The 26,822-nt window shown below is 43.5% G+C and overlaps 1 protein-coding gene across 1 annotated transcript in view; it reads left to right on the top strand.

The window, feature by feature from the left end:
• LOC118511241 overlaps nucleotides 1–26,822 on the top strand; it is a 97,091-nt gene that overhangs the window by 12,476 nt on the left and 57,793 nt on the right. Inside the window, exon 2 of the mRNA XM_036054081.1 lies at nucleotides 6,825–7,725. Within this exon, the coding sequence (XP_035909974.1) occupies nucleotides 7,570–7,725 (156 nt within the window). The 5' untranslated portion in view covers nucleotides 6,825–7,569. The remainder of the gene's footprint in view (nucleotides 1–6,824; nucleotides 7,726–26,822) is intronic.

Genomic DNA, 26,822 nt, shown 5'->3' with positions numbered 1-26,822 from the left:
CACGGGAGCCAATGGATATGGAGAAGGGGAGGGGAGGAGAAAGAAAAATGGCGCACCAGCTAAGCCGTTCTATCCGAATGGTGGCTGTTTTCCCCCCCGAGTGCCGAGACCGAGGGAAAACTCCGAAGGCCAACGGTTGAGCCACAACAACGTGGGAAAAACGGCCGAGCGAGAGACAGAGACAGTGAACGATCGTTATCTTTATGCTAATATTAAACAGAAGCTGCGGTTACGTGTGGTTACGTGTGGTGGCAGGATCCGTTCCTTAGCGCAAACACTCACACACAGCTTCGGATGATGCTCCACGGGGATAGGAAGTGAACTTTGAGGAGCCACCCCTGACGCTGCGCTGCGGAAGGACAACACGAAACATAAACACAGCTGAGCTTTTATTTAGTTTTCCGTTCCCCAAAAGCCCAGCACCAAACAGCGGGAAAACAGCGAAAGGGGCAAATGTGGCAGTTTTCCGTGGAACAGTGGAAAAGTTCTACCGATCCTCGTTCGCCACCACCCCCCCCATCGACCAATCTGGCACGTGGAGCACAACTTTAATTCTACGCTTGCACACAGTACCAGCAAAACACTGGTAGCGTACCAAAAAAAAAAGGGGGGGATGTCGTAAATTTCGGTCACTTCCTTACTCCGGGGTGTCCTTTCAGCTGGGTTCTCTTTCTAAAGCAACTCTTTTGAAAATAAAAGTAAGTAACAGTTTTCCCCCTAATCAGTGCCGGAAGCGAGTATCAAAATAAATAGTCAAATCTGTGGCCGGGCGCAAGCAAAAACGAACCCCTTTTTCGTACCAGAATTGGTGGGCAAACCTCTCCTCTGGCTCAGGTGGTTGGCTCGAACGCACCAAAAGCTCGCCTGTAGCTTGAAGTCCTGCCGCGAGCACTTTTACGTGAGGAAACAACAACAGCTGCCAAATAAAGACATTTGATAAATGTGTGACGCGATGTGGGGGAAAGTTTTTGCCACACCGAGCTGGTGCTGGAAATCCGTTTCCTGGCCTTCCAAGCGAAAATGATTCAGAAGCGAGAAAGAGAAATCTTAATAATCCACCCCTATCCACATGTGTATATGTGGTGGAGACAGTTGGGGTGTTGGGTCGGGTTGGTTGGATGATTGAAGTTGCGAGATGTTTATCCTTTGTTTATTATTTTTCTGTGTTTGGGATGGAATTGTTTTCTTCATTTCTTTCGCTTCTACCCCGGACTGACGTTATTGGCTGTTTTTATGTACGCTTGGAGCTGGCTGCTGGTGAGTGGCAGACTCATTTCTGTCAGCTGTCCTGCGTCGGTATTTTGAATAAGTGATGCATCATGTCAGTCTTTCGGGGGAGTTTTTTTGTAAGCAATGAGGATTATTGAGGCAATAGAACGTATCCTTTCGTGCTGTAGTGCTTGTCAGCTTTCGAAAGAAATCATCGATTTAAATTTCATATGATATTTTAATACTTTATTTTTATAATTTTAAATAACCATAAATTCTCTCTTTTTTCGTGGAAGCTAGAACGAAGTTTTAGTCTTTTTTGGGTTAAAAAGCGCGTGAGAGACATGCAGTAAAGTCTGCAAGGTAAAAGCGCCAGAAGGTATGCAATTTGCGTTTTTTTAAATCGCTGTACATCCAGCAATGGTTTGCGATCGTCTGAATTTGTCCTCTAACACCCGGTGTACCTGGTGCGAAATATGTGAACCCTGAAAAAAATAATAGCATACTTGCAGGCGTTATGAGCTTTGAACACATTCCAGTGAAATTGTTTCGTGGGTCCTGGGTTTATATAGCTCTGCCAGTTTTATCACCTTCACGAACACACATTGCTGAAATTCCGGTAGCATACAGGGTTTCGATCCATTAAATGGAACTTTTGAATTATTTCTAGTGAGATTGTTTCTAATTTATAATTGAATATTACAACCCTATTGTGAACATAGCAATCAATAATGATAATTTGAGTGAAGAGAAAAGTGTGAGTTTTGAATTTTGCCGTCGTTTGTGGATTATAAATGAGGCAATTAAAACAACATTTTCGTCTAATTACGCGCGTTAAACCCCTGGGAATGTGCATGATGGGGCATGATGTTGTAAATAAACGATCGACTGACATTTAGAAATTTTTGACAGAGTTGCGCAAAATAGTCGACATAAAATCTGCAGCTGATGGCAAAGTTCCATTAAAAATCTCAAAGGTTAAAAATCTTCCCTAAATGTATGCAAGACTTCTTTTTATGATTACAAAATTCCACTATGGAATTCAAATATTCTACTTTGTGGCAAAAACATTCCCCTAAGCGACTTAAAAGATCCTCCAACAATTCATCTGACATCTCACAATTTTACAGTGAAATACGATAGGAGCAAACAGTCGTCGGAGAACCCTGGAGCTGGTTGCACGATTCCAATAACGCATCGGAAGGTTCTCCTTACTGTGGGCTTGCAATACGCCACTATTTATTTCAAACATTTCCCTAAGAGATTCAACTATTCCCTGGGTCAGATCAATGTTTTTCCTCAACCAGATACTAACCAAATCAATTTTCATTATAGCAACTGCAATAAAAATTTATAGCAAAACTCACCATTCCTCACAATGCTAGTAGATCTAGCCTACAGCTGTGGAACATTTTATCTAACACAAGCCTTTGCAAGTATAAATCACTCCTAGCCCCTTTTGTAATCAAAAACTTGAAGCATCACTTTATCACCATTGTGCACGCTTCCAGCTGCACACCAGTTCCCACACGGAAGCTCCTTCACCGATTCAATTCACCCATTCGATTCCTCCTCCATGCCGCTAAACCACCGAGAAATGATTATGGCAAATGACGTAAGTGTCAACTGATAAATCTTATGCCCGGACCCCCCACCGGGCGAAGAATCGCACAAGCGCGTACGAGATCCCACCCATCGCCGTGTTGGAAGGAAAAATGACCACCGTTTCGAATTATCGAAATTAGCTTCCCACCATACGAACCAGGTTAATCCGATAGATCGCCGGCAGGGGAAAAGGCCAACCAACCAACCAACCAGATCCCCCAGATACTTTGTGGCAAATGATCACAATTTGCGGCTTAGCCGGCTAACCGAACCCGATAGGCACTCGACATTCCGCATTCGTGAAGATGGGTTGCGGTGGCTGTGGTTTCTTAAAGCACCCATCTTAAGGGAGAATTGCTGAAGCACACTGAGGCCCATTTTAAATGAAATGCAGCCAGCTACGGTATACGGGGGCCTACCGCGATCTTCACGTACACACACACACTGAAGAAGCTCTTCAGAAGCGACCGGGCACGATCGGGTAAGACCACTGCGAGGGTATTGATTGCATACCCTTAGGAAGCGTTGGGGCGTAACTTGCAACCGAGGTGTTGGGGCCATTATTTATGGGCCACACCACGATCGTACCACCACGATGCACAACTGCGCGTAGGTTAGGATGTGAGGATTAGGTCGATGTTGGCTGGCGTTTTATGATCAATGGGGGGTACCTTTCTAGGGCTTAGCGGTACAAATTGCACAGCGTATGCTTCGGTGGCCAAATGCCACCTTCTCTCGCTTAAGCTGGTCCAAGCCTCCAAGCGTTCATCCTTCCACGCGATGGCGTAATGCAAACAAGCGTTAAACCATTTCTTTCTTTTGCATAACAGATAACGGATTCAGGCGGAAAAAAGCGGGAATAGCAAGACGATTTCGCAACCGAGTCGCGCTCGGTGTACAGTTAATCGCTAATCGATTGGGCGTTTTATGGGATGTGTTTGTCCACACCTTTGCGGAGAGCATTACCATTATCGTGCGTGATTGAAATGGACAGCGGACTATCTATCTAATTAATAGAAGTTATTGGAAACCGATCGAAGCGATAGTTTATTAAGGAAATGTTTGTAGAACAGTATTGCAACAATGTTTATTTGAATTAATGAGAGGGTAAGGATCGTAATTTTAAGCCTGGAGATAAATTAAACATAAAATCCGTCTAGCTATTGCAAGTTTTGTTTTAATTAAATCATTACCTCTTTACGACTGGACGATTGTCTGGATGTTTCCCCATTTGCAGTATTATTCCACCATAAATGGGAAGAAGCTCGCTTAGCAAACAATTTATTCTACCCAGCACAGTTCCACGCTTTGTTTCGTGTGCATCCAAACCCCTTTTAGAGACCGCAAACTGTGTCATAAAAGGCACAGTTCACATTTATCATCCTTCGACGGCGGGTTTTGCAAATAAAGCAATACAAAACGAATAAAATACGCAGTACGGTACAGTACTAATGAGCAGTACCCGAGCTGCCAGCAGTAATGCAACAGTAAAGTGCAGTGTAGTAATTAAAATATTACACTGTTTCGAGACCGGATAAGGCCTTTGACCGTTCCCCCGGCCGGTCGATCGATGCGGTTGAGGGAGGGAGAGAATTTCATAATTGCTAAAATTGCGCCCCCAAACCAGACGCCGGCCAAATCGATCGATTCAATTATATCGATGAAAGCTTTAAAATTGCCGACTCGGCCCACAACGGGTTTTTTGCTCTGTGTTTTAACGGCAGCGTAGGATGGTCGAGCGAAACGAGTTTTGAGCCGCGCGATTGTTGTCACTGCGTTTAGACGAACGCGAGCAAATGGAACGGTTTTAAGCGGCAAAGAAACGGAGTGTGAAGTGAAGAGGGAACAATCGTAAATTTTGCCGAGTTGGAGAATTGATTTTTTTAATGCAGAGTAATTTAAAGTTTTAGTGCTTGGAAAGGAAGTGCACAACAGGGAAATATTCACAGTTGAATGTTGGTAGAAATATGCTTATTAGGTTAGCTATATTTAATTGAGAAACATATACTCCATCCTGGATAAGTAAAAATTGGATAAGTTTCCCCGAGAGAAGAAAGAGAGAAGACAACACTCCTATCAGGTGGCCGATGCGATAGCGACGCCAGAAGGATCAGTAGGACACAGGGCCATCACATGAAAGTCCTTCTTTTAAGGCATAAGTTCGTCATCTTGTTGACAAGCCGCTTGAGATAAATTCTAGTACCATGCGCCTAAGAGTATGAAATTTTTGCTCCCCAAAGCTTCAATTTTAGGTCTTGTGAAATCACCGTTTAAAATTCGTGTGGCCTTAGTTTGCTCAGAACGCCTCGATGTGAATATTTGGATATTCAAACTGTCATTCGGTATCTTCAATATTCATTAAGAATTAACGAAACGCGTTAATCATTTTATCTGGCTAAAGTTATAAAATTATGTAGCTTAACCCCTTATCATAAAATTCAAACTCACGCGCCAGAATGTATGCAATTATACACTTATTGAACCTCAAAATATATCTTCTTTAAAACATTCATTTGAACCAAGAATTGGAAATGATTTACAATTAAAAAAAAAACTAGTATACTAAACGTTGACTTTTAGGAGATTGAGTGACGCTTTTTAAAACACGTTCAGTTAAGCGAATGATACATCAAACTTTGATTAATCAAGCTCGTAGAGTTACGCTCAGTACTAGCTCGACCGTACCTAAGGAGTACTCTGATCACTTATTCTCCCTCCAGATAACAGATGCTATTTTTGGAATGGTTCAATCACACACCGTCGGAAAAGCCAATTTGGCCGAACTAAAGAATTATGAATTCCACCCAACCCCGTCAGCCAGCCACCCAGCCAGTGTCCTCCCGTGAAAAGATCAAACAAACAAGCCAGCCTGTACCATCTTTTGGAAGCTGTAATCATTCTTTGAAGCAAAAGGAACCTCAAAGAACCTTACACTGCCACTTCATCACTGTTGCAGATTGTCCCGTCGTTCTATCGGCTTCGCTTTTTTTTATTCACTGTCCAAAAGAAGGTTCAAACGTTGTCTGAACCGGGATTTTGTTCGCCTTCAGTAGTGAAAGAATCTGTCCAACTACGCCCAGTTCAAGGTTCGGCAGACGAAACGAAGCACCCGTGATAAGATCTAAGGGTCTATTTTGATGCTAATGAAGATTTACCTATTTTTGACCTTCGGTAGACCTTGAGCCGGTCACCGCGGACACAACGACAGTGAACCGCCCCGAAATTAAAGTCTAGAAAGACTGTCTCGAGTGAAAGGAAAATTGAAAAGAAACCCAGAATGATAACAGCAAGCCAACAAAGCACGTAGAAGATCAGCACAAGTAATCAGATAGTTTTTTCTTCTTTCCCACTAGTGAGGTTTCTCTCCATCTTAGTTTGTGTGCTGATTTTTTTCAGAAGCAAGACAGACGGTTTGTGACGGAAAAGTGAAACCAAAACTCGAACGTACAAAAAAAACCCCTATGTACAACACCGAGTGTAAAACAAACAAACACTGTGTATAAAGTTATGAAAATGATACACAACCACCACCAGGCTTCAGACCTGGCTCCGAAGTGGAAAACATATTTAAACCTCTCGTACGGCTTCATGCCGGCTTCGTGTATGCCATCCAAACGAAAAAAAAAGCACGACCGAGAAAATGTCGAAAGAAGAATGACGGGGGGGGGGGGGGGGGAGGGAAGAGAACCATTTTCCAATCGCTTTTTCCCATCGGTGCAAAGTGTCGCAGTCCTGACGGTGCTGGCAAAATCAATACACTGCGAAATTTGGAACCGAGCAGCATCAAAACCGTTGCTTACTGCAGTTCGCCATAAAGTTCGACAAATGGAAAAGTTGTGACCGTTTTTGGGTTTCGCATTTTCCCGGTTTTCTTGTGGCAAAAAAGTTAGCAAGCAGTAAGAGAGAGAGAAAGAGAGTGAAGCTAAATGTGTGCTATCGAAGTTAAAAAAAGTAATTGATTTACTGAAGTAAGTGTTGCTATAAAACTAAATTTACTATTTCCTTCACAGTTAGTACATCAGCAGCTCTAGTGTGGTGGTGGCAATGTGTGGCATCGACAGGCTGTTGTACCCAACCGATTCGCACACGATAAGTGAGTGAAAGTTCTGATACAAAGAAAAAAGCTGTGAAAATGTGATATTCTTTCCCCACAACAAAAAAGCGAATGGAACGGTTCGGGCTCAAGCTTAGCGTGTGTGTGTGTGTGCGTGTCCGTGTACCTAAATGTGTGCTATAAAATATATAATCCCATCATCCCTCGTTTGGTGTAGTTCGGTCGACAGCGAGTGTTCCGGCGCCACGTTCCTACAGCATTGAAGTGATAACCCGTTCCCGATCGTAACATATTTACATGCAGCTTCCCGATCTCAACTCGCCGCTAACAGCTTTCCGTTCGTCGTGCTGTGTTCTTTATCACCCTTAAACCGGAAGGACATGATTTTGCGGTCGTAACGTGTGCAAACAACCGTGCGAATGTGCTGTGATTCTTTAAGTTCGCCCGTTCGCCCTATAATATACCGCGGATCGTAAGATAGTGCACGTGCTAGTCAGCGCCCGCTGGAGACCGGAAGGATGAACAGTCTATCGCTGCGCCATCGATCGTACTAGTGCATTACGCGTTCGATAATCGATTTCACGCCCTTATTTTTACTCAACGGAAGGTTGTGAATCTAGTGCAACGAAACCGAACGACGGCATCATCAAGTCACGCCGACTGCAAAGCTGTCCTGCCGTGTGCCTCGCTACGATTTTCCAATGTTTGCTACCTCCGCTACGCTGGCGATAGCGGACCGACGCACCAGCACGATGGAACCGGTACGAACGGATCATTTGCTGGGCCTGAAGAAGCAATGCAAGATGGGCGCCGGAATGGAGACTATGGCGGCGATCGCAACGAGCGGCAAGTTTATGGTAAGTGACAATTTTATAGCACGTTTTTGGATCCGTCAACCGCGGGAACTAAACCGTGCTAGTATGTGTTACAATTTTTGCACCTTTAGAGTAAGTGTTTCCCGTAAGGTGTTATTATGAAACTCGATTGAAATCTAACACTTTCACCCTCTGTCGGCGATCGACTTACTACACCGAGCGCAATTAATAACGCATTTGGAACGCATGATTCACATGTTCCGCACGATCGCTGTACAAATCTCGTCGACAGCAAAGTGTTTTGCAAAACCGACCAGCTACCCGGTTCTGCTAGAGGTACAACATAAATTATACGCGTTGTATGTGCACTGACACTGAGCAAACAACCAACCAACCAACGGTACAACGAATCGACGTTAGGAGCGCGATCACCTTCCGCTTCTAAGCGCGGTCGGTCGATTGGCTTTACCACACAGCTTTCACCCCGAAAGTGAACCCTTCTGCTTCTTCGTTGTGTTTTGGTTGGTGTGGCGCTCACTGGCGAACCAATTAATAAATTATCGTTTTATGCTCGTTGTAATCTTGTCACATAAATTATAGCGACACGCAAAAACCCGAACCCGAAAGGTGTTTTTGTAGCGCCGCGATTTGTTTCTTTTTTATTCGCGACTAAGATAGGCAGGCCTTTTAACAGATTGCAAGATTGGAGCTGATAGTGTTTGTCAGCACTTTTTCTTTCGGAGAGATAAATGTAAGAAAATCGAGAGAGAAATGAGAATAGAAACGAGGGTAAATACAGCGAGAAATCAGAGTAAAATGGGTGAGAAATGAGAGAGATATGAGAGAAAAATGAGAGAGGCATGAGTAAGAATCAAAAGAAAAGCGTGAAAGAAACGAGAGGAAATCGAGAGAGAAATGAGAATAGAAGCGATGGAGAATCAAGCGAGAAATGGGAGCGAGAAAAATGAGCGAGAAATGAGAGAGGCATGGGAGAGAATCGAGAGAAAAACGTGAAAGAAATGAGAGAGAAATGAGAGAAAATCGAAAGAGAAATGGGAATAGAAACGAAGGTGAATCAAGCGAGAAATGAGAGTAAAATGGGAGAGAAATGTGAGAGAAATAAGATTGAAATGAGAGAGACATGGGAAAGAATCGAGTGAAAATCGCGAAAGAAATGAGAGAGAAATGAGATAAAACAGAGAGAGAGAGAAAGATATGAGAAAAAATTGAGAGACAAATGAGAGAAAATCTAAATAGAAATGAGAATAGAAACGAGGATGAATCGAGCGAGAAATGAGAACGAAGAGATCGATAATCGAGAGATAAATGAGAAAGAATCGAGAGAGAAACGATCGCATTTATCTCTTATTTTTCTCTCGAATCTCATTGATTTATCTCACGATCGTCTTTCATTTCTATCCCATTCCTCTTGCATTTCTTTCTCAATCTGCTCTAATTTCTTTCTCATTTCTATTTCGATTCTACTTCGATTCTTTCCCATTTTTTCCTATTTTTTCGCATTTTTTCTCGATTGTCTCTCATTTATGTCTCATTTGTCTCTTGATTCCTTTTACCTCCTTTCTCGACTCTTTCTCATTTCTCTCTCGATTCTCGGTCATTTTTCTTTCGATTCTTCCTAATCTCTCTCACGATTCTCTCTCGTTTCGTTCGTGATTGCCTCTCATTTTTCTTCAGTCAACTCTTGGCTCCTTCTCATTTCTCTCTTATTTCTCTCCCGATTATCGCTCATCTCTCTCTCTCTCTCGCTTCTCTGTCATTTTTCTTTTGATTCTCGTTCACAACTCGCATTTTCTATCATTTCTCTCGTTTTAAAATGTCGTTCGCTCTGCAATAAAGCTGGGTACAAAAATAACGAACGGATGAACATTTAATTCACAACTTTACAAAATAACTGAGGGATCAAATAATAATAGTAAAAAGTAGCTCATTCGACTTGCAATGAAATTCTCAACAATGAAAAACAGGATTACTTTACAAGATTTTTCTATCTCTCTTTTCGAGGTCAGTGAAATATTATGCATTAATTAATTAAATCCATTATCCTGCCCAACAATGGACCTTTGCTTGATGACAGTCACGATTCAAGAAGGTTCGGTGAGACCGCTTTCCGGTCTCCAGAAATAAAAGCCTCTTTTGTGTGGATCATGTCAAATGTGTCACGGTTCAAAGAATAACCCCACTATTGCTACCCCAAAAATCCAACCAAAAGAAAGACCGGTTTTCCATTATTCTAAGCACACTCACTGCTTTCCGGTAAGGTGAAACTGTCCTTTTCAACATGAAAATAAATATTTTTAAGGGAAAAAGCTTTCTATTACACCTCCGTGCGGCCTAGTTGACACAATCCCGAAGAGTTTGGTGCTTTGGAATGGCTATGGAATGGACGTTGCTTTTCTCACATTTGTATGCAGAGCCCTTGAACAGGGTCAAACGTTTGCGGGAAAACTGGCACCAGCTGCAAGGCTGTTTTCTTTAATAATCTATTAATAACCATGAAAATCGTAGAATCACCCGTGCAGCCGGTGCCACCAAGAAAACTCCATGTCAAGCCTAGCTAGGAAATGGAAAATGGTTCCTTAAAGTCCATCCCAGCGTGAGTATATTCTTTCTGGCATGTTATGAGCATTTGGATCCTTTTCTCCGAAAAAAAGGCCTACGAAGAAAGATGGCCATACCGCGGGTGCCTGGGTGGGGATCTCGGACAGAAGCAGGTGGCCTACGGTATACACTAAACCTTTCTGCCAAACATGTGTGAAAATGGGGAAGTAAATCCAGGAACTACTCTCACCCGACTCTCGTCCGGTAATGCTGAAGGTTTCCCCGAATAAATAGCCCACACAGGCGGTACGTCCAATTTTATCCAGACGTTTCGGATGAAATTATCATAAGCTGACTGCTGACCTGATCTGGAACTTTCCGAAGGAACCCGCTCCCACACATATTGCTAGCACTGGACACATGAAGAGCCTCTTTTATTTTGGCCACGAGAGTAAGGTCCACATTACTCGAGTGTCTGCAGGCCTGTATCTGATGTGACGGGTGTTCGGCGCAAACGAATGATTAGATTAGAAGCTGAGCTAAATCCTCGCTTCAAGATTCACCATTCAGCCAAAGCCTTACTAGGACTAGGACAATGGGGGGCGGTGTATAAAAATGGTCTGGCCTGCCAAGAAAAGCTTCGCGCAAGTCTGGGAAGTTGATGCCGATTTCGCCAATTACACAACACAGATTAAAGGCTGTACTGTCGGTGCGCTAATCACAAAAGACCGGCATTAGGGGAGCTTTGTTTGTGCTTCTTTTTGTTTGGTGACCAAACGCACGAGGTACGAGCCTTTCTACCAGGATCAATAAACAAGTGAAAGTTTTTCCATCAATAGGGTAGATGCGGGAAAAGCGATTAATTTGTGTTAGCAGCATGCGGGTGCTTTGAATTTTTGTGTGTGCATGGGAGATAAAGAGTTGGTAGTAGAGATATAAGGAGGGAAAATCTAATTGGGAATGAAAAGTTTTATAATATGAAAGATCTTCCATACAATGTTGGGTTTATTGGTATCACCTAATATTTGGTCTACCTGCTGGTCTTTTCTGGATTTGAACCCATGGTTGAGGGTGCACAAAAGATACCTACCTGTCCGTTACCGTTTACGGCTATCGCACCAGTCTCTCATGAGCGACGTAAGAACTCATACATGAATGCTTCCCTGAGTGCTCTATTGCAAAGCCTGCTACGGTGTTATTCGATTCGTTTTAATCGATTTTGTTTTCATAAAGAACTACTCCTACAAGACCAATTTTAGAGCTACATCGAAAGAGAAAACTTTTCCAGATTAGCAGTGTATCGGCTGCACATATGGTTTTAAGAGCATTCTTATCTAACAGATTTACCCTCTTACCCTTAGATGCCTTCCCTGCCAAAGAAAGAGACAGACAAAGGGAAAATAGTTTTCTAAGTGGCACATTTATTTTCCAACTAAACACGGCTGCATCTTCCGATTGGACTGTGTTCTGAACAAGCCGCTCCACTTGCTACACAGTGCAGATGGGTTGATCGTTTTTTCTCTTATAATTACCGATACTAGCTTCCACTTCATCCCTGCCTTGTGCCTTGAAGGTTTGAGGGGATGGTAGGAGTGTAGCGCCGGTAGCACTGATAGAATGCTTTCTAGCAAATGTAACAAATTCCAACCCGATAAGTAAAATGCTCTCCGGATAAACGCCACGAGATACGACACGATAAATCAACCCTAATTAATGGTGGTACTTAAGAATGACGTCGGCTTTATGATTGAGTGCAGTGTAGTTTGTTTGCCCAGCTCCGGGTGGAACGCGTTTGCAAAACCGAAATAAATCAAACGGTATAAATTAATTCAATCAATACGGTACGGTGCTCGGCAAAGGACTTTGTGGAATGTAAATAGTATAAAACACTTTAAAGGGAAGCGAGTGTATCGAGCGATTCCAACCGTCATCACATATAATTTAAAGTGGCGTTTAATGTCTCATTTAAAGCATGTCATCGATGGCGTTCTTTTGCACCAGGAAGCATATTAAAACGCAAATATCCTTTGCATTTGCATTAAGCCCACAAAGGTGCGTTTTTATTTTTGCAACGGTGTCACCTTAGACGTAGTGCGCTCTGAGCGGTGATTCGAGTTGCTCTCGCTAAATGGACCGCTCCGTCCGTCCCGAGCGCTCCAAGGTGAGAACGAAGTTAATGGATGTTTTAATTGAAAACGATACTTAACAAGGCGATCGTTTACCACGGTGTCTGCACTGCATCATTCACCAATGCGTGACCTGGAGCAAAACCACTACCCGATGATGTCCGGCTTAGTCCGGCGTGTGAGTGTGATTAGCGCCTCGTGAAGCGTTAAACTGATTTCGCACGTGAGAAGATGATTTATGATGCGTTGGACCTGCGAAAGAAATTGCATCACGGTGCAACAGCGTGACAATTTGTTACCTGTCAGCCCGGTTCTGTGTTTGTGTTGAGGTTCAGGCGCACTCACACGCAAGCACGCTTATAATTTAAGTGTCAAAACGCGTGACGAGACATTCCTCAAAGTCAACACCGGGCCGGTGCTTTCTAATGTGTTTTCACTTTTATCTTTAGCGTACGAAAATGACCTACCGGGTAAAATCACGTTAGCCGTACGGAAAAAAAGGGATTCCCATTTATCTTTTGATAATTAAAAATGACCTTCCATCCACGGGAGTATCAGTGATAGTACAGGAAATGGGGAATGATAAGTTGTAAAGTTTTCTTTTTAATGAGAAAAGGTAAGACGATTTATTAATGGGTGTAATGATCGTCGGTTCAGTCCGCCCTGTGGATGAAAAATGTGGTTTACAGCCCCTTAAGTTATGCAATTTCAACATAAAATGGCTTTACACTCAGAGTTCTTTCTCTCTGTCTTCTTTTTGCTTTTTAAATTCATTTTTATCTTTCTATTGTGAGTTGCATTTAACTTAAAAATCGTTTTATTTTAATGTTGTTCTAGATTTTCCTTTTATTTCAAGTTTTCTTTATCGGTAATATGAATTGATTGTTGACTATTTAGAATCGTTATCATATTTTTTTTTTTTCTACAATTATTGCTTAGTTACTTTTTCTTATTTTAAATAGTGCCTTATAATTTTACTCTATGATTTGCAATAGTCATTTATCTTGAAAATTTTTTCCTCTCTGTTTTCTTGTTTTTTTTTTATTCTATTGAATTTATATAAATGATATTATGCTTAAGTTTTTACTATTTTTATCTTTCTCATTGAATATTTTGAGACCTTTTTCATTCATCACTGTCTAGTCTGAATTAAATTTATTTTATTTCTTTTAATTAATTTTCTAACTTCTCCTTTTTAATCAAATAGTTTCTACGATTAAGAGCAGCTTTGAATATTTTTTGAGCAGAAATAGATTTGAAAAAGCATGACTGTCCTACTTAAAATAACCAAAAAAAAATGGGAAACTAAAATTCATAATTGAATTGTGATCTGCTCGAACCTGGCCCGAGGTAGTTGCATCCGACGCACCAAACCCTCCTAACATCATCAATTTGTCTGAGTAATGCAATTAGCTGATTGCCACACAGCAGCAGCAAATCAGTTAAACCAACCGGCTTGATAAATTGCATTATGCACTCACTTTTGGACGGCCAGCAACACTTTTCCCACTTTCCCCGCAAACCGAGGTCTATTTTCATGTGCCATAGCTGACAGCCGCAGCTAGACTAGACAAAGAAACGCGTACGCATTACGGTTTGCATAAACGCTAGCAAAGTGCACAAATTAAATTCAATTCTAACGCTCACAAACGAACGAACGCTAGAACGGGGCATGACCTCCTGTCGCGCACCAGAATAATGTGGCCCGTGTGACACGCCAAAGGATCGCTTGATTTGCGTGCTGACGAGTAAGTTATAAGAAAATTCCTCACACACACACAGAGGGGGACACTGGTGTGCCTTATTCTAAAGGGGTAAACAAATTACACAATATACCGTCTCTGGCCAAAGTGCATTCGAGCTGCGTCTGCTTTCTCCATCTTCGTATCTCGCTGGTAACGGAGATGGTGCCTTAGCGCACCATCCTTTTTGGAATTCTGGACGACCCACAAGGACGCTTCGTCCCTGTTTGGTCCCGCTATGGAAGCGAGTAGTAATGGTGGAGTAATTTATTTTCACTCAATGTTTTACCTCAACCCAGCTCAGTGAAGTTTATTTATCGTACAGGACGATATATGGGTCGCGACCAAGGGAGCGTATCCTGGGCGAGTATCCAGGAGCGTCTTGAAGCGCGTCGGTCTAGGGTGCACGGTTTAACAGGGTGGAAAATTTATGCTTCCTTCCATTATTGGTGCATGAGGTTGAAGTAATTTCAAGTAGCTGGAATTCTGTTCGAATTTTGCTGCCGCAACGAGCAAGCAAGTGTGATCAAATATTTGCTCACTTGTGATGAAGGAGAATATCATTTTCTTACTAATTAAATAGATTTTAGTAAGCGCAACTTCTAGAATTTGCTACATTCTGTCCAATTTGCTCTGTAAGCAAAAAAGGCCTGTTCTTTAAATTCCAACAGCACTTTGATCGATGATCCTTCAGACGGTTTTGTTCCTCCAAACTCCGATTAACCTACTCACCAATCCAATTAATTAGGTAAATTAGAAATTTCCTTTCACTCAACACAGCGCTAAGTAAATGCTTTTTGTTGGGAACATTTTCCCCTTACCTACCCGCCGATTAGACCCAGCTGCCGGTAACCGGCTTGGGAGGAAGTGATAATATTTCCACGAAAAGGTAGCTGATGCCCGTGTATCATCGCTGTTTCGCCAAAACACTCTCGAAAAGGATTTTTACCGAGAGCTTACCGGCCAGGGCAATAGTGGTGACGGGAAAACAGCGTTTGTGAAAAACACTCACCCGCAACGCTTGCTGGTGATGATTACTCCACTCCGCGGTTGATAACCGTGGACGAGTCGCCACGACGATGATGCTGTTGACGATGGTTGGAAATTCATTTGCACCCCCCGACGAACCCCGTTCGCCCCTTGGTGGATGATACATTTTTTGCCATCCTTCTTTTTTCCTCCCTCTTTTAGAGTTGAAAATGCGCGTGCCGAGCTTTCAACGCACCGTCTCGAAACTAATCGCTCACCATCAACGGCAGAGAGCCCGTGTGGCAATTTTGCGAAATGGGGTTTTTTTGTTGCTGTTGCAACCGGTAAAGTGGCGATGATGAATCCTGTGAGTCGTCGTCTGCCGGTCTATCAACGCTGCCAGCCGTCCCGGATTCTGGTGAAATGAAATCCATTAAATGGTAGTTTTTAAGCGTCCTGCTACCAACTGCTGTCCAGCGTCGTGGAAACAGTTGGCAAAACAACGCGCCAGTTTTTGATGGAACCGTTGCAAGATGTTACCGACGGTGGAACGGTAGGTGCTTTAGCCGGGTGAGCGCTCGAAAAGATTTGTGAATGGCAAACAAGAGGAGCTTTTGCAAAATGCTATTAACTGCATGTTTTGAAGTCATATTTGGGTGAGTTTAATTGCATTTTGAGGAGTTTTGTTTTTAGGAAGAAGAAGGTTTTTGGGTGAATAGATGGTTTTTGCCAGTTATTTGTTTGTGCCCTAGAAAATTATAAGTGAGTTTTATCTGCAATTGCAGTTCTTAGTAGCCTCAGTAGTAGTTGAAGGACAATGGAGGAGCCGTTACAATAACGAGCTCCACGACCTGTTCAGTGATGTCACTATCGTGCAGGGAAATAGCCCAGGCTGCCAGGCTCCGGTGGGCTGTTCATGCCATGAGAACGATACCAGACGATCCAGCCCGTAAAGTTCTGTCAGGCCGTCCACATGGTCAGAAGAGGTCCAAATTGTGATGCAGTAATGGCATTGATGCGGCCACCAGAACGGCCGTGATAATCGGTTGGCAGACGACGGCGCTTGGTCGTGTGAGGTATCGGGTATTGTGGCAACAGGCCAAATTATTTGAAAAATTCTTGAGAAGAGTAGATCCATAGAGAGTTAAGGAAGGATCTCTTTTAAGGTCTTAAGAGGATTTCAAATTAAATTCAGCCAACTTTTAGGAAACACAGCCAATACAGGTGTCGATGTTAATCAAATAAGGTGTGTAACTTATCAGCTCGGCAACGACGGTTAACTAAACACAGTTTAACCAAAGCACAAGGCTGTTTTAAGGTCTTTTCAATGCATTGCCAACCAGAGATCTGTCCAATATTCGCAAGGTCTCATTCTGAGAGCCAATATAATGATCGTCTGATGGGAGAAAATATGGATTCTGTATGATCAGATCAGAAGACCTCAAGAGTCTTGAAAATCTTCAAGAAGTGATGAAAACTCTTTCCTTAAATAAAATACCTAATCGGTAAAGAGAAATAAATTGCTAATCAATTTGCATAACTTTAGGCGCTTTCTACATCTCCTATTACACATGAGCGAGTGAGATAATGATGATGATTGTTCGTGTCTTATTCCTTGCGGAGCTTATTCCAGTCTATTTAATTCCACATCAAACATTTATCACGCAACTCTAATTTAAAGAAAAAACGACGTTCCCACTGCCATTAATAGCTAGTGGGTCGCATAAAGAATAAAAAACGCAATATTAAATTGTCACCTAATTGCCGTCGATGTAAATAGCTTTATCTTGCCAATCAGCCACCCTTGGACGCCCATTCCTATGCGAAGCCAACCAACCCATTCTTGACGCCGCACAAAAAAAAACGACATAAAATGCGTGTTTTATGCAGAAAAACGCAATAAGTCCATTAAAAACCTACACGATGACTGTTCTACAACATTATTCCCTAGCTCAAATAATCGCCTGTTTCTTCGCACGCACAATAATGCATTTAACAACAACAAACGCTGCAAGAACAATTCCGATCTGCTGGCTAAAATGGGTTCTTCCCCCGTTGTCATTAGCTGTGCGCGCGCCCACCCATAAATCATCCCGCAAACGAGCCATACGTAACGCAAATTTAGCTCTCCTTTTTTTTAAATTCCCTTCGCATCATTACTCACGCTTTGGATATTTTTCCTCCAAGCGTGCGAGCCCCCGTTCGCTGTGGGGTCGCTGATTTGTCAGACACGGCACCATCCTGCTGCTCTTTCCACCCTCCCTCCCTTCACGGCCTTCCCCCCCCATTTGCAATTGATCACTGTCGCCCGGGAATCGCGTCGGGCCACGATGGCGCAAGTAACGTGCGCCCTAGACAAGCGCGCAATGCGTCGCAGAACTGTTGTGCGCTGATTACGAACGCGTGTCCATTGCGTTGCGTGTTGGAGGGTGCCTGATGCTGCCGTGATGTGCCCGTTTTCTTCTGACCGTCTGCATCGTCTGGTTCCACGGGATCCGGTAGACGACACACACCCCCTTGGAGCTGTGGAGTAGATCCGGAGACGAAGAATAGGGAAACCATTCTGCATTTTAAATTTAAGTGCCTTTCAATTGAAAGTAGGCCCGAAGATCGGTAGATAAGTTAAGCCTACGGTGCTCACAGTCACAGTGAGAGTTCTGAGCCGGTTTCAAGGGGCTCCCCGCTCGTTAAAGTGTCGATCAAAGGAGAGGGTTCTTGAATGGGCCATGCTGCTCCCTAGGAAGCGTCAATAGCGATTGAGGTTCATTCAGCTACGTTCAACCGTTCCGCAGTCAATCCCGGAGTCGGATTGCTGATGCACATGACGCTGATGGAGATGATCGACCGGCAAGAACGCACTTCTCCTCCCGGCGTAGCGATTAATCAACCGACAATTAGTCTGCCCAGGACGGAATGCGAGTGTGTGTCTGTGTGTTGCTTACGGTTGGGAGGAATTATTAATTCAATCCAAGGCCCTCCCTCACTCCCGCGCCCGAGAAAGTAGCAACATAAATTATAACAACAATGACAATCAAGGATGTGTGCCCGGGATCCCGAGAACCGACGCAGGCTCCCAGTCCCATTGAGAAATTCATCGCACGTCAGCGGAATCACTGGGCGAAATGAAATAAATATTTATCGTTTCGATTCGCCATCCGCGTTGGAAAAAAAAAAAACCGGGACGCCGCTCGCTACGTACAATGGGTGGACAATTGGAGCAGCGAAACATAGCAAAAACCGAAGCGAAGAGGTCTCAATACGCAAAGGCACTATTCTAGTTTGTTCCCATAAATCAATGCCGCTTGGAGGATGTTGTTCGGGGGGAGCTGGGGGGTTGGAAGGTTCTCCCACTACTTTGGCGCGGTGTAAACATTCCCAGGACGTCGACAAATCAATTTTGTTGTGCATGGGATGGGATGGGTGGTTCTGCATACGGCATAGACGGCTAACGTTGACCGATGGTCGTTTGGGGCGTTCCACCGAAAAGCTGTTGTCCCCAGCTGGTGCTTCGGGATGTTTGCTACAGGACAATATGGTTGCGATTGGGTAAGGTTAGGGTTCGTTTAGTTATTTATGCTTCTATTATAAATAAACTATCCTGTGCTATAAACTGTTACTAGCGAGCTACTTATAGTAAGTGGAGATTTATAAGAACGCTTTATAGCACGCGTTGAGTTACTAAACTCGTTTATAGCATTCAAATAAATTATATTTTCACTATAGAAGAGCTACAACTCTACACACAAACACCGCGCAGAACTACCCTATATCGTTCACTGCAACGCCCCGTGTGATTTATGGTACATCGACACGAAATATTGTCCATTACAGTGTGTAGTTAAAATTTATTGTTCTGTTCACCGTGCCATAAAAATAGTGTCGCTCCTTTGCTGCCACCTTACAGCTTCTAGCCTTAGGAAGAACACATTTTTAATCGAAAAAAGCAGGTGCGTCTGGATGTGTTGCTTTCCAAGCGCAATTTCTTGCTCTTTAATGGACGATAAAAATCTTCCCGGCCGCGTGGCTGCGCTCAAGACATATTGAACCGTTCGAACATCCATCCGAACACCAACACTAATCGCACACAATGTAGAAACCTTTCAGGCAGGCGTGGCAGTTCCGATCGGACAACCGTACACAGATGAATGCGTTTATTGAATGCGTCTCTTCGACGATCACGATTGCAATCAGAGCATCAGCAGACCAACCTCACGGTCCGCATGATTCGCCCAACACCGCTCCTCGTGTCCACCACGCCTCACCGGGAACAATCAGTCAAGATGGAGCTGTCCGAATGCGGGGTAATTTATTTATCTCGCACGCGCTTCCCGGTGGCTTGCATTTGCATAGTTTATTGCATCTTGTTGTCATGTTTGAGACGGTATGCCCTATCGGTGCGTACCAGCTTCACACCATCCTTCAGGTACATAAATATAAATGTCCAGCTCGCTCAGGGAAGGAGATATGGGAGGTTGAAGTACGTTTGCCACTATTAGCGTCATAATGTCACGCTTTAATTTGTTGCGTGCTATTCTTCTATAGAATAGAATGCAATTTAAGAAGCACACGAAAGAGGATAACGTTTGCAGGAAGCTGTTTGAGGGAGGAAGAACAATTAATTGTAATCGTGCAGCGGTATGGAGCTCTAAGAAAAACCTCCTCCTCTTTTTTATGTCAAGCCGGGAAGCCTTCTTTTGTGAAGGCTTTTTTGAAGAAATCCTCAAACTAGAACTCGATGTATGGAGTGGAATATTAGCAACTGTTCTACAACGCATGTTGATGTAGCTAGAACTCTTCAGCCTACAACTCAAGTTGATGTAGCTAGAACTTTTCAGAATACTTCCTGGTAAGCTTCATACAGACGATTTTATCCTTGAAGCAGTCGTGTTCCAAGTAGACACGACCGGGATAAAGCTATTGTGGCATCAATGGCTTCTGCAGTACTGCTCCAGTTATTGCAGTACGAATTCTCCAGCAAAGAGATGCCTGCAAAGGGCAAAGCTTTTTCCAACCTGCTCTCAAACGACCGGTGGATTATTTCATGTTGAGAAGACTAGTTTCAATATCTCTCACACATCCAGTCACCTCGGGCACAGCACATTCCTGTTAAGCTCCATATTAGTTAGATGATCCTTAAATAATTCGTGCTCTGCTACGTAATTCTACGTCTTAAGTTGTTGAAAAATCAACTGTCCCGGTAGTCTACCCGATGTAAAAAATTCGACCTCACGAACGCACAACGAATGTGTAATGAAGCCACAATTCAGAACGCTCTCTAAATTCGTTTTAAATGAAGCCTTAAGGGCTTCTTCTGCTGCTACTATAAAACAATGATGCTAAGGCAATTTGAATCGGAATCCACCCGATTGAAACATCATCAAGCACATCGGAGTGATAACGAATCACGTCATCTTGTCCAATATATTCAATAAAGAAAGTGAGTCACTTATCAATGACAATTCCTTAACATGTAATCGGTGCTTTGAATTGAATACGCTTTGTTGCCTTGAGGAATATCACCACACCAGGAAGTTTTCTTCTGCGTCATTTTGAGACTGGCTCCTAATTTTCATCATCATCATTCTCTTCATCAAGAGAGTGAAAATATGTCGCCTTTCATCTCCAGAATGGCTTATTATCGTCATAAAATCGTCTGACAACTCGATCGTGACGTCACAAGTACTTCATTTTCTTCTCTGGGCTGTGTTTGTTATGATAGTTTATAACATCCCGGAACCTCATATGGTACTGTCATTCCACTTCAACCTACCCCATAGTTGCATAATGCATCCTTGAGAATTTAATAAGGAACCCACATTCACACACACATAAAAAAAAACAACTTGACACATTAAAACACGATTAAAGCGTCTACCGGCAAACCAGCAACCAGCATTGAAAGTCGTAAAACGAAACGGGCCACTTTTATGCGCAACATTTCTATGGCGAATGCAACATCAATTTGCATGTCGCGATGGCATTGCTAAAATGCGTCTCTAGACACATCAAATCATATTCGCTGGCATGGCACGAACCAGTCATAAAGCTTATTTATTCTCGTTCGGTAACGGTATCGAAGTAATAGCTCAGTAACAGCCCTGCCAGCCATCGTGCTTTATGACTCGCTTATTGCAGCAACCCACGACCCACGACTTGCGTTCGATGCAGTTCGATCGAAGCAATGACCACCGGCGAAGTGCAGGCGAAGTTCTACATTGATGCATCCATTTGATTGATTTGCTATCTACCGAGGGGGGCGACAGTTAGTTGGCCACCAATGCTGGTTACGCTAAATTGATTACGGTTGACATCGCTTCCTGCTACCGAGCACGGCTACTTGGCTGGTTGCAATCGCACTGCAACGGGTGCAATAATCTTGAACCTGTGTGTTGTGCCTTTCCAATTCGCGCCGAGTGAATGGGCCAGAAGATTTAGCTAATTGACTGATGGTCCGTAAGTTCATCGGAGTTCTGATGCAATCACGAACCCCATGTTCCAAGTCGTCGGATTATGAGGTAGCACACAAACACACACACACACACCCTCAAAGCGCATTCTTAGGCGATGGACGTTGAAGACGCCGTGGACGCCTTCGCGTTGCATCGCTCACCAGCCAGGGGAAGGACAAAATACTTCGCCAGCACCGGGCCAGGGTACACGCAAAATCAACTACCATTTGGTCGAGCCGTTTGACCCAGCTCAGTGGATGTACAAGGCCTCCGGATGCTCGAACTGTCAATACGCTTCTAGGAAATGGATTCTGTCGCCTGGCTGGGCAGATGGCGAAGCGTCGGCCATTGAGTGCCCCGACCGCTCAGCTCACCGACACCGAACTAGCCGAACGTTTTGACCTAAATACATAAAAATTAACTGCCACAGATAAGAAGAATTTATGGAGTTAGATTTTTTCCACCGCTTTTGCTTTGGTGTCTGCACGGTTGCACTTCTGTACGGTTGCCAGGCGCATTGCTAGCTAGGTTTTCTGTAGCAAGGGATTCCTCCACTTCCTCAAGTGGACTTGAGCGGGTTACCCTTACGCAGCACACATGTGGCTTTCGCTGGATGATGAGATTTGTTTTCGCTTTCCGCTGCAACGATGCGCGCCCCTGGGTGCAATGTTTAATGGCTTTGCGTTTGTCTTGTGCGTTGCTGTGTGCCGGAGTTCATTGAGAGCATAACTAAACAGCATTAGAGAGAGAGATGAAGAACCAGTTTTTCGACATGATGATTGTGGAATGGTGCCTTAATACGTGTGTCAGAGGTCAATAATTGACCTGAATTCGGGGATGCGCTTCTGTTTCGTATGCGTCTCCTCTTAGAAGAAAAAACCTTTCATATACAGAACATCTGCACAAAAGCATGTTTAATAAGGTTATGCTCATGCATATTTATAGAAAATCATTGTTGATATTGAGTTACCATCGAATTAAGGCATAATATGCCTGTGATTAATAATAGTTCCTTCTATTTATAAGAGTCAAGCTCCAGGGGCGATTTGAACCCAGCCCCGCACGCGCTATTGATCCATCCGTTACCTGCTTCACTATCCGACCACGCTACGAGCTCGCCGTTGATTCTTCCATGTAAGCGAGATTATTAGCTCACATTTAGAGTGCAAATTATTAATTACTTCTTTTAGCATAAAACACACCAAGCCTTCCATCTCTTATCTCACATAAATCAAATCCCACCGGCAGCCTCCACATGAAGCCGTTAATATTATTACCCTTTATCTAACCCTGATCTAATGGCTACATCATCAACCCGAATGATGTCGCTTCCTAGCGCAGAATGAGTGTGTGTGTTGGTGTCTGTCACCATCGTAAATGTCCGACCCAAAGGCCAAAGAGGCGCATCGAGAATGGATATAAACATTCCTGCAAAGCAGGAAACCAAACGGCACAAGAAGACGTAGACGGCAAATCATAAGGACCACACTGGAACGGAATGGTTTTTTTTTTTCGTACAACGCTCGCCCATGAAGAAGGGGACCCGTAAAAGTATGAATTATTGCCTTTAAAACGGTTCTAACGCCTTCATTTTCAAATGGTCGACCGCTTTTATGGCGTTCGTGCCGGACATTCCCAGGCGTGTGATGCTGTCTCTTGCTAGGCTGTGGTTGTGTTTTATGATTTTGGGAAGATGAGTTGTTTGTTGTTTTATACACCTCGTATTTCTTGCCCGCCATAGACAGGTTTCAGGGACTGCATCCGGCATTGGGGACAGGTAAATTATAGGTTACAAAAACTAAAGTCCCCAGGTATGCACACACTCGTTCCTTTAAAGCCAAAAAACTAGACTAACAAAGCGAGTTGCTTCGATCCGGAACTTGTCTTCGAAGAGATCTTAATGTGACTTCATCTCAGCTCTCTATTAATTATAAAACACTTGATTGGCGAGCAAATTAATCACTTCTTTTCACTTTCATTTGTCCGCTGGTTGGAGAAATCCGTCAGGATGCTTTTATTAATTCAAACCTCCCGTGCGTCCAGGTGTGTCTTCCGTTCTCGCTTGCGAAACACTCGGTTTCCTTTATTTCCTTCCACCGCAGCTGACCTTCACTCGCAACGATTCTGCCTTGACTTAATAAAGATTAATGATTGCCCCGATGGTACGGCTCGGATAACTCCTGGTGGAATTTTTGCGCGATTAATTCAAGCCTAGAACTAGCAGCGGACCAGCACTGGGTGTTCCTGTGCTAGTAGTTCGTTACTTCCCCTGAAGGTTCGCTTTAAACGCTTACAAAAAATGAATTGTGGCAGCTCGTATCGCATGTCTGCGATCAAGTATGGAAAATGTTTTGCAAAATATTAATGGATGTATTGTTGTTAAACAATCAATTGTTTACGGGATGCTCGATGATCGACAGCGGTTAAGCGCAATGGATGTAATGTAAACAGCATGGATTGTGTTTTTATGTTTGCATTTCTTTTTGCACTGTAAACATTGGTTGAGTATTTACAAGGTAAATAAGCATGATTTGATTTATTGATTGCATACACCCAGGCGTTGGTTTTTTTGCATTTCTCGTGAGATAAAGTAGAATTGATACATACTTGGTGAGGATATTTTTAATATTAAACACAAAAAATTAATTGTACATTTTTAATAAAATGATTTCAACAATCAATTGCATACCGTTAGGCGTCGATTTCCCCGGTCTGGTTAGATCAACTTAAACTAATCTTTAAGGCAGGATATGAAATTGATTGCCCGTGTTCTGGTTATCTCTTCAAGAGTAACTAGCCACAACTGTGCCAGCGATATCGGTACGGTGATAAGTGATTTCATGATGTCAGCAACAACACCAAAACAAGCTCAAGAAGGTCCCTCCCTCTCCTTATTTCAACATTTTCCCTGGTTTCATTCATGCGTATGAAATCGCAACGTCATCGATCGCCATTGCGGCCATTTAGCCGAGGCGAGCAGAGGTCTTCTATTTCCACACGCAAAAGCTGAAAAGCTGACTTGACTTTTGCCCATCAGCCGCCCATCACGGGCCGGGGATGCCAGCCGGAGGTACGCATACCACCGAGATGGGGCTGCGTGTACTTTAAAACTGGAAATAATAAATGGATTAATGCTGTAACTGAAACCCACCATTTAACCCTCGCCGAGCGCCATCCGCGCCAAGGATCACTTTCCTTGTCCGAGAACTCTCGCTCTCCAACAGTTGCTTGCCGGGTCGGTCGGTCGGTCGGCAACCATTTCTTACGTTCTTCCTGTTGGGATGGAGAAGCGCGAAAGGAACCGAGTGATTGATGATGTTTGGTCAAGAGGAACGCCGGAAACTGGGATGCGTACCGGGCGGGTGTTGGTGCTGTTCGCGCCAGCGATATGTTTATTTTTTTGCGTCCGTCCGTCCATGCTTTAGGCGTCGCGTAAAATTTTGCAACTCCAACATCCAAAAACCCTCATTGATTTTTTATGTTTTTTTTGTTTTTTGGGGGGTTTCAATTACGCACGTCTTGGCGACTTATATCTCTTCTCGGTATCCACCAGGACACCGGAATCTATTTTTCATCACGATCGGAAAAAGCGATTCGACGAACGCGCTGAAGCTAATCATGCGTTCGGGCGGGGGTTTCGCTGCCGCTTTGTGGTCTTTGCCTGTCGGATGGGAAAATCCTTCGATTAATACTGTTTACAGAACCACGCATTGGGGGTTTTTTTGGGGGAGCGATCGACGTCACGTTTGTCATCGAGAAGGAAGCGAAGAATCTAGACAAGTGCGTAATGGCTTTTAGTGGCGATAATGTGGCCAACGAAGAGGGGGCTTGTCTGAGCGCTATTTTAAGCTCATCTTGTCATCTTGCTCTATCTGTTTGATTCACGCACACACCCGCACATCAATCGACGGCCCGCCGAGTCTTAATCCTCAAAATCTTTAATGCTGTGTGCTTCGATGAGAAATCACACTTTAAAAATAAAACCCCCCAAAATCAGTAATGGATCCCTTCCGTCGCATGTGAGCAAACGCGGGTTATGCCACCTTGGCTTTCAAATCCGACTTTCTCACCTTGCCAACGACGATCGGGTTGACAACGAGAGGATGAAGGAAAAACAACGCACGAATCCGCGCTTTCCTTTCGCATTCAACCGGAATGATGAATGAATGGTTGTGAAGTGAAAATCCCGTTCGTCTTTTCCGTTTTTTTCCGTCCACATTTTCCACCAGCATTGTAGCAGACAGGATGTGAGGAATGACATTCTTCTTCCCGCATTTTTTTCCTTCTCCATTTTTTTTTGGGGAGGGAGGGATGTCATTACATGAACCAACACCAACCGAAAGGGAAACGATTTTTCATCTCATTGCTGGGATGAATTTTTCAAAACCGAACCAACAAAAACAGCCGACAACCGACGATCGTTTTGCTCGATGTGACACTCGGCTTGTTCTACCGCTACCGAGCGCACGTATAATGCGGCTGCTTACTTGTGTTTTATCAGCTCGGCTCGCGGATGAAGAAAGTGGAAGGGCAATAAATTAGATGAAACAATCGGCATTAAGCCGCGGGAATGTTTAGATAAAATGTTAAAAGGCGCTTAAACTAAGCCCGGCTTATGTGCGTTGATGGTTTATTGAGAGGGGCACACGTGGATGTGAAAAGGAGGAGCTGTGTTGTAGGAAGGTTAGAGAAAATTAAATTAAATATTGTTAAGGCATTTTTGTTTTGTTTTTATAGCACCTCAACATGATTTGCAATGCGAGTTGTCTGCTTCTTAGTTGTTTGAAGTACAGTAAAGAATCTGTAAATTTTTAAGCAAATTTTAACAGAAAAAGACTTTTTGCACAATCTACACATCAAAGATGTTAATCTGTTCCCTCATGTACGTGTTAATACTGATCTTAAAAATATATTCTCCTAGGAATCGAATAGTACTTCCCATCCTCGTGGCTTCTTCTTCTTCTTTGGTTCTACAATCTCGAGAGGTCTTACCATGCAATTTTTGGCTTTCTGTGACTTGATTTTACCCTTAGTTAGATAGTAAGTCCCCAGCCCGAACAGTCCTATAAGGCAGTCCACACGGACAGGGGAAACGTGGTAGGCTCAAACTGAGATGGAGTGATGGCTGATCCTGACTGACTGATGACTGATTTGATCCTCGGTCCTCAGTCGGCAACCAAATTGTCTCTTAATACTAGCTAATTAGCTTTAAATTATAGTTTAAGTGGCAAGAAGTACAAGCGAACGTATTTTGCCTTGCGGATTGCATACTTGTGGGCGCGTTTATTTGCGCT

Source organism: Anopheles stephensi, chromosome 3, assembly GCF_013141755.1.
Source record: "Anopheles stephensi strain Indian chromosome 3, UCI_ANSTEP_V1.0, whole genome shotgun sequence".
NCBI lineage: Eukaryota > Metazoa > Arthropoda > Insecta > Diptera > Culicidae > Anopheles > Anopheles stephensi.
This window is presented reverse-complemented; position numbering and strand designations above follow the sequence as displayed.